General features: G+C 39.3%; 2 protein-coding genes across 2 annotated transcripts in view; one reads left to right on the top strand and one right to left on the bottom strand.

Annotated features, from left to right (window-relative positions):
• LOC146465221 (monocarboxylate transporter 10-like) overlaps positions 1-2,839 on the bottom strand; it is a 13,842-nt gene extending 11,003 nt beyond the window's left edge. The window contains exon 1 of the mRNA XM_085128668.1: positions 2,756-2,839. The gene's annotated coding sequence lies outside the window, so the exon portion shown is untranslated. The remainder of the gene's footprint in view (positions 1-2,755) is intronic.
• Positions 2,840-5,139: 2,300 nt separating this feature from the next.
• Positions 5,140-10,419, top strand: LOC146465222 (monocarboxylate transporter 10-like). Its single transcript, XM_085128820.1, has 3 exons — positions 5,140-5,259; positions 9,048-9,626; positions 9,938-10,419. Exons 2-3 carry the CDS (start codon positions 9,068-9,070, stop codon positions 10,399-10,401), a joined length of 1,023 nt encoding a protein of 340 aa, XP_084984946.1. The 5' UTR covers positions 5,140-5,259; positions 9,048-9,067; the 3' UTR covers positions 10,402-10,419.
• The last annotated feature ends 1,820 nt before the right edge of the window (positions 10,420-12,239 follow it).

Below are 12,239 nucleotides of genomic sequence, written 5' to 3' on the forward strand. Positions count from 1 at the left end.
CGGACCTTCAGAATCAAGTTCGTTAAAAAACGGGCTCCAAATATTTGTTTTTATGGTTTTCCATTTGTCAGAAGTTGTGACGATTTTTATGTACTGTACTGTAGCTTGACTTTCGAGTACTAGCCAGGTTAATGCGCTAAGAATGACTCGCGGGTGAAATTCAGAAATTTGACACTAGTAATGAACATGCCTAAACCGCGGTAAAACGTAAAGATTACGAAAAGTCTGTTAAAGATAAGGTTTTTTTTTCTAAAGCTCAAAGCTGATAAGCTTTTGGCAAGTCTGATTTAACTAACTAAAAAAAAACACGAAATACCCTTATTGTATACAAACTGAGATTTCTGAGATCATCATTTCATATACTTTACATCATTTCACTCCTCTCGCGGGGAAATGGGAACCCACAATTGACCTTGCTCCCAATGTGTGGCTTCATGGCTCAGTTGGTAGAGCATCACACTGGTAACGCGTAGATCACGGGTTTAAATCCCGTTGAAGCCTAAATTTTTTTAAGGCTTCTAATTTCCAATTGCATAAATTGGGAAATTCACTGCGATGATCACTTCTCACTTTCATCTACATCCGCAGTTCATATATGAATCATTTCAATATACTTTACATCTTTTCACTCCTCTCACGGGAAAATGGGAACCCACAATTGACCTTGCTCCCAATGTGTGGCTTCATAGCTCAGTTGGTAGAGCAGCGCACCAGTAACGCGGAGGTCCAGGTTCGAATTCCGTTGTAGCCTGAATTTTTTTCAGGCTTCTAATTTCCAATTGCATAAATTGGAAAATTCACTGCGATGATCACTTCTCACTTTCATCTACATCCGCAGTTCATATTTGAATCATTTCATATACTTTACATCATACTGAGATTTATTAGGCACTGAAAAGGTGCGAAGTAAATTTTCAGGTATTAGCCAATCAAATGGTGCGTATCGCTTTTTTGACGTGGGAGGAGAATGATGCGTCCAATCAGGAGCCACATATTATATTTTTTGAAGAGTTGCCCATAACAATTTTGATCTTCATTCAAGTCAACCTAAACGTCAGCCTAAAGGTAGCCTGTAGAAATGAACTCGGTCGATTGCCACTGAAAGAACTAACCGGCTTATTACAAATCACGGCAACGTGGTATTACAATTCACGACAGCTCGGATTATTACAAACAAGATGCCTATACTCGCATTTACGCGTGATGCTCAGTGGCTGATTCATTTATTCCAACAGTATGCTTCGCAGATTTATAAAATATATCCTTGCTAATGGAATAGTTTGAGTCACGAAGATCGCGTTACGTTGTTTCCCTTTTGTTACGCCACTTAGGGTTTCAGCGGAACTTTCGGAAATTCCATTACGATAACGTAAGCCGGGAGCCTGCGTAAGCTTCTCAATGACCTCCTTTCAGTCTCCCATCGTCGGGTCTAAGACTGTAAAACAAAGCACGATTCCTTCGCCAGGAATTCTCCAATTTCCACCGTTTTAAATGTCGAGTGCTTCTTAGAGGTTATTCTTTCGATTTACCGTTTCAAAATGGTGAAATTTCCGTTTGAAAACGGCACACTTGAGTCCACAACATGTTAACAATATGGCGCCACAATTTAATCCGGTTTTATGAATAAATCAAATGATACTTTGACGTCACGCAGGTAGGTGTGAGTGGGTCCCCTCCCCCACGATATAAGCGAGAAGAATGGATTTTGATTGGCCTGCTTTTGTTGAAGACAATCAGAACAATACATCCCGAGTAGGAGAGGGGAGGGTTTAATGAATAAATTAACGTACAGAAAAAGCAGACAGAAATCCATTTTAGGTGCGTCTGACGTATTTAGGAAAATTTGGTCGTTGGGTGCCCCTGCATGAACACCGCTATTACAAGCTATATCAACCAAACAGAGTCTAGGTAAAAGCAGTTGCCTCAAGCAGTAATTAATGTCCTCCTCGAAAAGGATCTCTAAGTACGACTAGTGAACACGTTTCGAACTCGACGACAATCGCAAACTACAATTGTTACCATCTAACTAAACGCTTAACTTGCTATTCGTCGTCTTTATCAACGTAGATTGCACCATTTCAACGTAACCTTGTACCCAGATTGATTGCACAATCACAAAGTAACATTGCACCCAGATTGTTTGCACCATCACAACGTAACCTTACACCGAGATTGTTTTCATAGCAGGCAATAACATAATTGATTTTTCGCTCCAAACACCGTTCATCATCCCTCCAGAGTGCACATAAGCTTGCAAAGATTAGATAGCATTTCATATTGACTAAGCTTGTTAAGAGATCGTTTATTGCGTGAAATTATCACAGCAATTTCAGAGATACCGGAAATTCTCGTGTAGCCTGCATGACAGGCGCTTTATGATCGAGCCAAGCGGGGCGAACGCTCTTCCCCTCGTCTCGCGCTTTGCGCTCGTGTCGCGCTCCGCGCGAAATATCGCGTTCTCCCCGCTTGGCTCATAAAGCGCCTGTCATGCGGGCTAATTCTCGTGAAGCAATCTGAGCTGAGAGATAAAAGCATGGCACTCAGGCTAAAAATAATGGATATCATCCAAATTCATAAAATCCTTTCAGCGTTTTCCATGTGTGCATGCAGTGGTATGAGTCACAAAGATAGCGTTATGTTGTTTCACCCACCGGCGTCAGATACCCCTCCTACCCTCTTTTTGACGAAATTCTCATCTTTTGTTATTGTATGAAATCACAGCTAACGAAACTAGAGGCGAATGTCATATACTTACCGTTGGTAGTTTTCTTGAGGGACAAATAACCGCAGAAACGAAGGAATTAGTTAGTCTGAAGTATCTGTTTGTGCCACGTCAGGCGACAATTGAATATGAAAGTAATTAGTTCCTTTAAGGATATTTATTACGCGGGATGCCCTCAGGGGCATACCGTGTCTAAAAACGGGTCGATTTTTTTTTTATGCGGGATGCCCTGAGGGGCATATTGTGTCTTAAAACGGGTCGATTTCTTTTTTTTTTTTCGTCGTAGCCACAAATTGGTGCATTAATTTATTCATTAAACCTTCCTCTCTCCTACTCGGGATGTATTGTTCTGATTGTCTTCAACAAAAGCGGGCCAATCAAAATCCATTCTTGTCGCGTATTTCGCGAGGGAGGTGACTCACTCACCCCTTCTTGTGTGACGTCAAACCATTATTTGATTTATTCCTTAATCTCACATTAAATTTGTGGCGCCATATTGTTAACATGTTCTGGACTCAAGTGAGCCGTTTTCAAACGGAAAATTAACTATTTTGAAGCGGTAAATCGAAAGAATAACTTCTAAGAAGCACTCAACCTTTAAAACGATGGAAATTAGAGAGTTCTTGGCCAAGGAATCGTGCTTTGTTTGTCAGTTTTAGGACACGATGATTGAGGAGAGGTCATTGAAACGCTTACGTTATCTTTATGGAATTTCCGAAGTTTCCGGTAGAACCTTAGTAGCGTAACACAAGGAAAACAACATAACGCAATCTTCGTAACTCAAACTATTCCATTAGCAAGGATAGTTTTATCAATTTGCGAAGCATACAATTGGAACAAATGAATCAGACACAGCATCACGTGTACATGCCAGTAAAGGCATCTTGTTTTTTTTTTCTTCTCTGAAGCTACAAATCTGTACATTAATTTATTCATTAAACTCTCTCCTCTCCTAGTCGGGATGTATTGTTCTGATTGTCTTCAACAAAAGCAGGCCAATCAAAATCCATTCTTGTCACGTATATAGCGAGGGAAGGGACCCAGTCTGCCCTACCTTTCTGGAAAACAAAACAAAACAAAAAATTCGTGCAGAGGGTATCAACCGAAAAAAAAAATTCCTGCACAAGCACTGAGCACAAAAAAAAAAAAAAAAAAAAAATTCCTGCAAACTGAAAATCCCCCACCCCCCCCCCATCACTTTTCTAATGGTCGTCCCTAATCAAAGGTCTTTAAGAGCAATTGTAAGGTAAGAATCAGAGTATTTCTGAACAATTAAACTGATTTGGCTTTAACAATTTATTTTTACTGACCAAATACAGAATAAGGGCTTCATGTCAACAATTTGGTTTGTCTATGGCGTGAATTATGCTCACAATTCCATTTTGCATGACCTTATAGAGGCATGGAGTGTTTGTGAAAAAAAATTCGACAAACCGTGATAAGCCAAATTTTTCTCTGCTGATTTTGATAATTGGGTCACTAAAGTAAATAACGGTTCAGGTACGGATGTTATGCAAGAAGGCAGGTAGATACAATGATTTTTTGAAGAATGGCAATTTTGAGTTGTAATTTTGACATTAATTTTGGCCAAACTCTAGCCCCAGGCTCCTCTCTGTCCAATACTTTGAGGACAAAGTTACATTCATAAAATGAAAGCTCTATTATAGTAATATTCATGGTCAAATTCATTTGGCAGCACAATTTACCAGTTGGGTTTTATGGCACTTTCAAAATGACCTCTGAAAGGCTGGATTTTTTGTGCTCAAAGGGCAAAAAATGAGACCCCCCCTGAAACTCTAAAACTTAAAGTCAGAGAAGTGAGCCAAATTGGCTTTTCAAATATCTCATGGCAACCAACTTCCGTGCCAAGTTTCAGCCAAATCGGTTGACCGCAAGTTTTGGCCCCTGGAACACTTTCTCAGACAATGACACTTAAGCTCTTTGCGGACATGTGTTCGAGTGGGGCTGACAAGTCCTCGACATCAGTTCTCTTAAGTCCGTTCCCTCTAACTGTTTCCACCTGCGCTTTTTTTCATTCTCGTGTTCTGCTAGGTAGTAAAACGTTCACCACCCATTTTGTATTGTATTTCGTATTTTTAGGTACCGTTTCAGACAGCAAGGCAATTTCTTTCGCTTCAGTTTTCGGAGAACGAAAACTTGTCACCAAACTCACGGTTTACCAGTGACTGAAAATTATAAATTATAGCGGAGCTCCGCGAGCCCCATAGCTAAGAGATTTTGGTAAACCCATCAGTGCGAGAAATTTTGGTTTGGTTATGACGTCACATGCGTCCGACCGACCGCCCGTACGTACGCAATCCCACAATGCTAACGCGCCCGTGTTTGTTTGGCGGGAAGTTGCATGGACAACAGAAATGATAGGGAACACAAAGTACAAAGTCAATTTATATTTTTTTGTTGGATATGTTGACAAACGTGGAAAGAGGAGAAAGAGAGAGAAAAAGAAAACAGAAAAGCGGGGACGATTAAGCAAAGTTCAGCGTGAAAGAGAGCGTTAAAGCAGACCGGCCGGAAAAGTAAGTTTAAAGAAGCCTTTGTCTATATCACCCGTTCGCGATCAGTTATGGCAACTTTCAGAACTCTAAAATAGCTTTACATTGACACTTTAATCGCTTTCGATGTCACTTATATTCGAAGAGAAGTAAATTATTAAAAAATGTTTCGTGGCCGCGTTTTTTCATTCGCACCGCATCGCCCTCACGTGATTGTAAACACACACAAGTTCTAAAGCTCTGAAATAATTCTACCAAACACCAAAGAGCCTTCATTTTTTTGTATTCACCTTTTCTTAACGTTTATTTAGAGACTAGAATTATTAAAAATTAGGAGGAGAATTGACACAGTTTTGAATTTCCAAACATTTTCCCTGTGAGCTATTTTAAAACTATAAACTTGCTCTCGCAAAAAATACCATGTTTACGTGATTCCGACGGCCGTTTTAACAGATCATTTGTAAACGAAAATATTTTCTTCCAGGCAAAAATCGATGATTTATTATGCTACGTGTTTCAAGCTTTACACAGATACTTTAATCGTTTATTTAATTCTCGATACCATCGATATTCGTGTAAAAATTAATTCTTGAACATTGTGTTTCGTGGGCGTCACAGTTTTTTTTTTCATTCGCACCGCCAGCTCTCATGTGTTTGTAAACTCACACAAGCTTTTAAAAAAAGCTCTGAAATAATTGTACCAAAAGCCAAAGACTATTTCCCGTATTCTCCACTTGTTAATTTATTTAGAGACTAGAACTATTACTATAGGAGCAGAATTGACACAGTTTTGATTTCCAAACATTATTCCCCGGGAGCTATCGTGCTCTCGCAGAAATATAATGTTTACGTGATTCGACGGCCGTTTATAGCTCATTTGTAAACTAAAATGCTTTCTTCTAGGGAACAATCGATAACTTTTCTTTATGATACGCGTTTAAAGCCTAAACGACAGATGCTTCAATCGTTCATTAAATTCTTGATACCATCGATATTGGTGTAGAAATTCATTTTTGAAAAATATTTTTTCGTGGCCGTGCTTCTTTCATTCGCACCACGCGGCTCTTATGTGTTTGTAAACACACACAAGTTTAAAAGCTCTGAAATTTTACCAAAAGCCAAAGACTATTTTCCAGTATTCTCCATTTTTTAACGTTTATTTAGAGACTAGAACTTTTACTATAAGAGAAGAATTGACCCAAATTTGAATTTCCAAACATTTTCCCCCGGGAGCTTTCTTGCTCTCGCAGAAAATATCATGCAGTACGTGATTCGACGGCCGTTTACAAATCATTTGTAAACGAAAATGCTTTCTTCCAGGCAACAATCGCTAATTTTCTTTATGTTACGTGTTTAAAGTTTTACCGACAGATGATTCAATCGTTATTAAATTCTCGATATCATCGATATTATTTGGTGTAGAAATTAATTTTTGAAAAATATTTTTTCGTGGCCTTGTTTTTTTCATTCGCACCGCAGCTCTCGTGTGATTGTAAACCCACACAAGTTTAAATGCTCCAAAATAATTCTACCAAACACCAAAGACTTTTTTCCAATGTTCTCCATTTGTTAACATTTATATAGAGACTGGATTTATTACTATAGGAGCAGAATTGACACAGTTTTGAATTTCCCAATTTTTCCCCCCGGTTCGCTCAGTTGCTATTACACCAAAAATATTATCATGACGTGCAATTTGACGGCCGCTTACAAATCATTTGTAAACGAAAATGCTTTCTTCCAGGCAACAATCGGTATTTTTTCTTTATGTTACGTGTTTCAAGCTTTAGACAGATACTTAACCGTTTCGATACCACCAATATTCGCAGAAGAATTACTTTTTGAACATTTTGTTTTGGAGCCGTGTACATGCAATGCATTTGCGCCGCTCTGCTTCCATGCGCTTGGACTGTATAGACACGCACAAATTTGAAACGCTCTGATATTTCGAGTCACAACCAAGCGTTAAAGTGTTTAAAACATTTTTGTAAGGGCCAGAATTATTTTAGTAGGAGGAATATTGACTGAGTTATGATTTTTCAAACATTTTTATCCGAGCGCCAAATAAGTCTGGGAACCTTGTTAATACCAACGACGACGGCAGCAACAACAATTAAACAAAACAATCGTTCTGCATATTAAATTTTGGTACATTTCTTTGCCGTCATCCGCAAAACAACAACGTGAAATGACCTAATTTAAGGGATTTGTGAGGAACATGAGCAAACAACGGTGAATTTTTCTTTCTCTGTTAACTTGAACGCAACCTACCAATTTAGGCAACTTGCTAGCCGTTTGCTAGTCTAATGCGTTTCTGAGCAACAATCAATATTTTTTCCCTTATTGTGCGTGTTTCAAGCTTTACAAATATACTTCAATCGTTTCGATAGGACAAATATTCGTGGAGAAACTAATTTTTGAACATTTTGTTTTGGTGCAATTTCGTTCACACTGCACGGTTCTCCAACCAAGAAGAGTGATTTCTCCCTGTTCTCCTTTTCTTGGCGTTTATTTAGGTTTCGGTCGGCGCAATATTAACGGAGTTGTAAATTTTACACATGTAATGAAGAAAGAATATAAGTTTAATACAGGAGTATACTAACAACGATAAAACTTTATGTCAGGCATCAAATTATTGTTCACCTGCGCTATGAAGCTTCTTACCGCTTGAAAATCAACGAAAATAGATCGATAAAACACAGCAAACGATGGATCTAAAGAAGGAACTTACCGAGTCATTTCTTCCACTGAATTTGACCTGCTCCTTCCTCACATCAAAAGGACACTGTTATACTCGGTTATCATTCGTTGTAAGAAGAAGTAGGGAGGTGAAAGCACTTGGTCGCCATGACTGATTTCAGTTTCTCAGCTAAACAAAAGTCAATCCAATGCCAATTTTTAGCTTTGACACAAATAATCTTTTGCTGTTTCTTGGCACGAAAACTTGACGTTTAGGAATTTTCTTTCTAGCTGCAGCACTTGATCATGAGTTCCATGTAATTGTGGTACAAACAACGCGGCTTAAACAGTCGAACTCCAAAGAACTTGAAAGAACTCGTTATTCTTGGACACAAAATGAAGAAACCAACGAAATGTAGAACTGGCGTGCTCAGCCAATCTGGAGCGAGTATTTTCGCCGCTCGACCTATCAGGAGTAAGTAATTTTGCCCTCGGGGAAAGGAAAATGAAGAAAAATTGCCTTCTGTTACAACGAATCGGCATTCCAAAAAAACATTTGCCCTCAGTATTACGTAGTTGTTGTTATTGTTAATGGGCAGTTTGCTGCATATGCACTAAAAATATATATAACTTGCAGAAAGGATGGAAACTGGTGAGGTTATTACGGTCATACGCTAAGCAGATAATTCTATAAATGCTATGAAAAAAATTGGAGCTCCACTTTTAGGCTTGGCTAAATATATATATTAAATAGTTCTACTATTGTCCCGTGCACTCTCTCCTGCGGGACCTATGATATTTTGACATGCATGTCAATGACCGAATCGCATAAAAATACTGTGCATTCAATTTGTTGTCTCTTTTCATAAGTACGATAAAATATTGGCGTCCGATCTGTTTGGGCTCTACAATGGCGAGCCGAAGGCGAGCCAATGTAAACGCCCATACAGATCTTCGCTTCATATTTTACCCAATACTTATAGTTCTTACACGTTCGTGGAAAACGTTTTGTCCCCCATTTTCTCTACTAAAAGAAACGTCTGTTTTGTGACAATTCCGCCGCCACCTCAGCTGTGTTACGAGGTTTATTGAGATTCCAATAATTATTACGTTCGCAACACTTTTTCTTTCAGCATGGGTTGGTGCCCTGTACATGGCGTGCGGATCCCTTGTCAGTCCCATTTGTTCCTTCATCATCGATCGCTTCAGCTGCAGGCTTACTGCCTTTTTGGGCTCAGTAGCATCAATAATTGTTTATTTCCTCGCAACACTGTCTTCTGAACTGTGGATGTTGTACCTCACATATGGTGTTCTCGCCGGATTTGGTCATGTAATGATCTACAACTCCTCTTTCATGGTTGTTCTGCAACACTTCGTCAAGTGGCGTTCACTGGCAGTTGGTATTGTGGCATCTGCACCTGCGATAGGCATGCTCGTAATGACTCAATCAGTGCAATGCCTATTAAGTGCATTTGGATGGAGATGGACACTTAGCGGAATTGCACTATTGCATTTTTTAAGTGCTTTGTGTTCAACTGTCTTTGTTCCTGTTGACGAGTTAAAGAAAGAACTAAATGACAATAAAAGCGCCAAAATAAGGGAGAAAGAAACACAAACATCATCTCTATTCAGGAATCGATCTCTCTGGATCCTGTTAACCTCACTCACTGTCGTTAATTTGAGTTATAACATTCCAACTGTACATATAGTAAGTATTATGATCTCTCGTCATGTTTTCTTTTTCATTTCCGGCTGGTCACGTCGAACATCTATATTTACCTACGACAGAAAAGTCACCTGCCAGCCTTAATAACTGCTTAATTAACTAGTCGATTGATCAAGTAATTTACTGACTTACCAACCAACTAACCAACCAACCAACCAACCAACCAACCAACCAACCAACCAACCAACCAACCAACCAACCAACCAACCAACCAACCAACCAACCAACCCAGTTGACCAAACAAAGAAACAAACAGCAAACAATCAAGCAATCTACCTTTCCTCTGGAGTCATGCAGTAACTCAGTTTTTCTTTCTATTTCAGGTCAAACACTGTAACCAAGAACTTCATATTCCTGGAAACAAGGCTTCGATGCTGTTCACATATTTTGCCATAACTTCTTTCTTCAGTCGACATTTGTTCTGCAAACTGGGAGACTTGAGATACTTCAACAGATTCCATCTTTATCAAGGAGGTATGACGATCAGTGGATTGTGCGTCTTATGTCTGCCGTTAGCGACATCATTCGGCTCCATAGTGGCAATATTCCTGACGTTTGGACTGATGGACGGTGCTTTTAATGGACAATTCTCTTTGATGGTTTTGGAGTGTGTTGATCAACGCAAAGTCAATCAAGCGTGGGGCTACATCTTGTTCTTTACTGGTTTTAGTGTCGGTATCGGACCTCCGTATGCTGGTAGGTCACATGCACTCAACCATATAATTTCAATCGGGGGACTGCCAGTATCTGTTACGCAATGATTCCGAAAGGCATTTTGAAGTTTTGGTGAGTCATCTGGAGTTATTCCTCTTTTCCTCTTATAGTTGAAGGTCACCTATAAGAAATCCAGCTGTTGTACAGGAATGACCTTTATGCTCGAATAGTGAGTTATACGGGAAGGCTCCCCTTGGAAGGTGTTACAAAAGCTTAAGGAAAAATCGTTGCTGTACAGTGAAAAGAAATAGTAGTCAGATCTAGAAATTTCAAACTGGAGTCAGGAGGTAAATTTGAAATTGGGAAAAGGTTTCGGGCGATTGGTTATTATTTATCTTTGTCTTTGAGGTTCAGGGGCCCATTTCTTGAAAATGCCGACAACTTACCGGGTCTGATGAGTATCTTAGCTCTTTAATGATTTCATACTTTAGCTTTTAAAATAAAAAAAAAAATTGAATATCTGTTGACATTGCGCACATACAATACTTTTTGGTCCAGTAAGTTCATGAAAGTTTCGAGAAACAGACCCCAGACAAGAAAGGGAATCCATTTTGATAATTACTCAATATGTCAAGGATCGAGAAATGGAACGTTGGGGCGGAGCCTGCCTGTATAAAATTTTACTGAGGACTCCTTAGGTTCAGGGGTACGTGTTGAAGTTCAATCGATCGTTGAGGGGACCCATAGTCAGGAAAAACTGAGTATGATTTTTCTAGTACTTCTCTTTTTATCTCAGCCTTCGAAAGTTGTTCAAAACAAATTTATTTTTAATGGAAGTAATTGTTTACTAAAGCACCTTTGATGGTTTTAAATTCTTTTCACAGGTTTGATGGCAGACAAGCTCGGTTCTTACACTGCCACGTTCTACACAGCGGGTGCAGTGCTGATAGCGGGAGCATCGATCACATCACTCATGGCTTTTATAAAAGAAAACCGCAAGGAAACAGCCGAAACACAATCTTGCGATGATGAAGAACTGTTAGTTATAGAAAAACTTACAGTTATTTAAGTTTCTCAAAGTAGATGATTTGCCTTCAAAGGCGGATAGCCTGGGTGATTGGTTGTATTTTCTCTGCGAAGGTAACTGAGATCTAATGGCCAAGCCGCCGCTAGCGGCGTAAGCCACGAAAACTACGGCATCTCTCTTTGGCATTCAACTTAGGTTAGGGAATGGTCAAAAAGTATAGACGGGGAGGGGGGGGGGGATGGTCTGGAGCATTGGAAATGTAGTGGATAAAAAACACATGGCCCACCCCTTCCTTGTGGCACAAAACTGGCTGACCCATCCCTAAATGAAGATTGAAAATTACATGATCCACCTCCTATCAAGAATTTTTGGTTGCATAATCCAATGACATTTTGTGCATGACAAACTCCGGCCTCGCTTTTGTGGGGAATTAAGTTTGGCGAAGTACGCTTAACGGCGCATCGCTATCACTGTCATCATCGGAGGTATCTCTCCCAACTTCCTCCAGAACATAATTTTTTTCTGCAATTTTTAAAATGAAAAACGCAATTTGACAAATTTTATAGTTTTTCGCCCTTCTTGATATATACTATCCATATACAGTTCTCAGTGGCATTTTGAATGCATTTAATTTTGCTGGAATGGCTGGCAAACTGTTCCAGTAGTATCAAAACTTTGATTATTAAAGATAAGTATTGTTTTACAATTAGATGTGTGAATATTCCTGTTATAAAATAGGATGACCCCCGCTATGAGTAGCTGAAAATTGAACGAGCCAACCCTTACCAAGGGCTCAAAAACTGATGAGCCACCACCTCTCTCTCTTTCTTTTTTTTATATAAATTCGACCACAAAACGCGATCTTCCATAGAACCTATCACAGCAGCAATCAAACAAGAACGGAAATTTAAAGTCTAG

This window comes from Pavona decussata, unplaced genomic scaffold, assembly GCF_977016875.1.
Source record: "Pavona decussata unplaced genomic scaffold, jaPavDecu1.1 SCAFFOLD_156, whole genome shotgun sequence".
Lineage (NCBI taxonomy): Eukaryota > Metazoa > Cnidaria > Anthozoa > Scleractinia > Agariciidae > Pavona > Pavona decussata.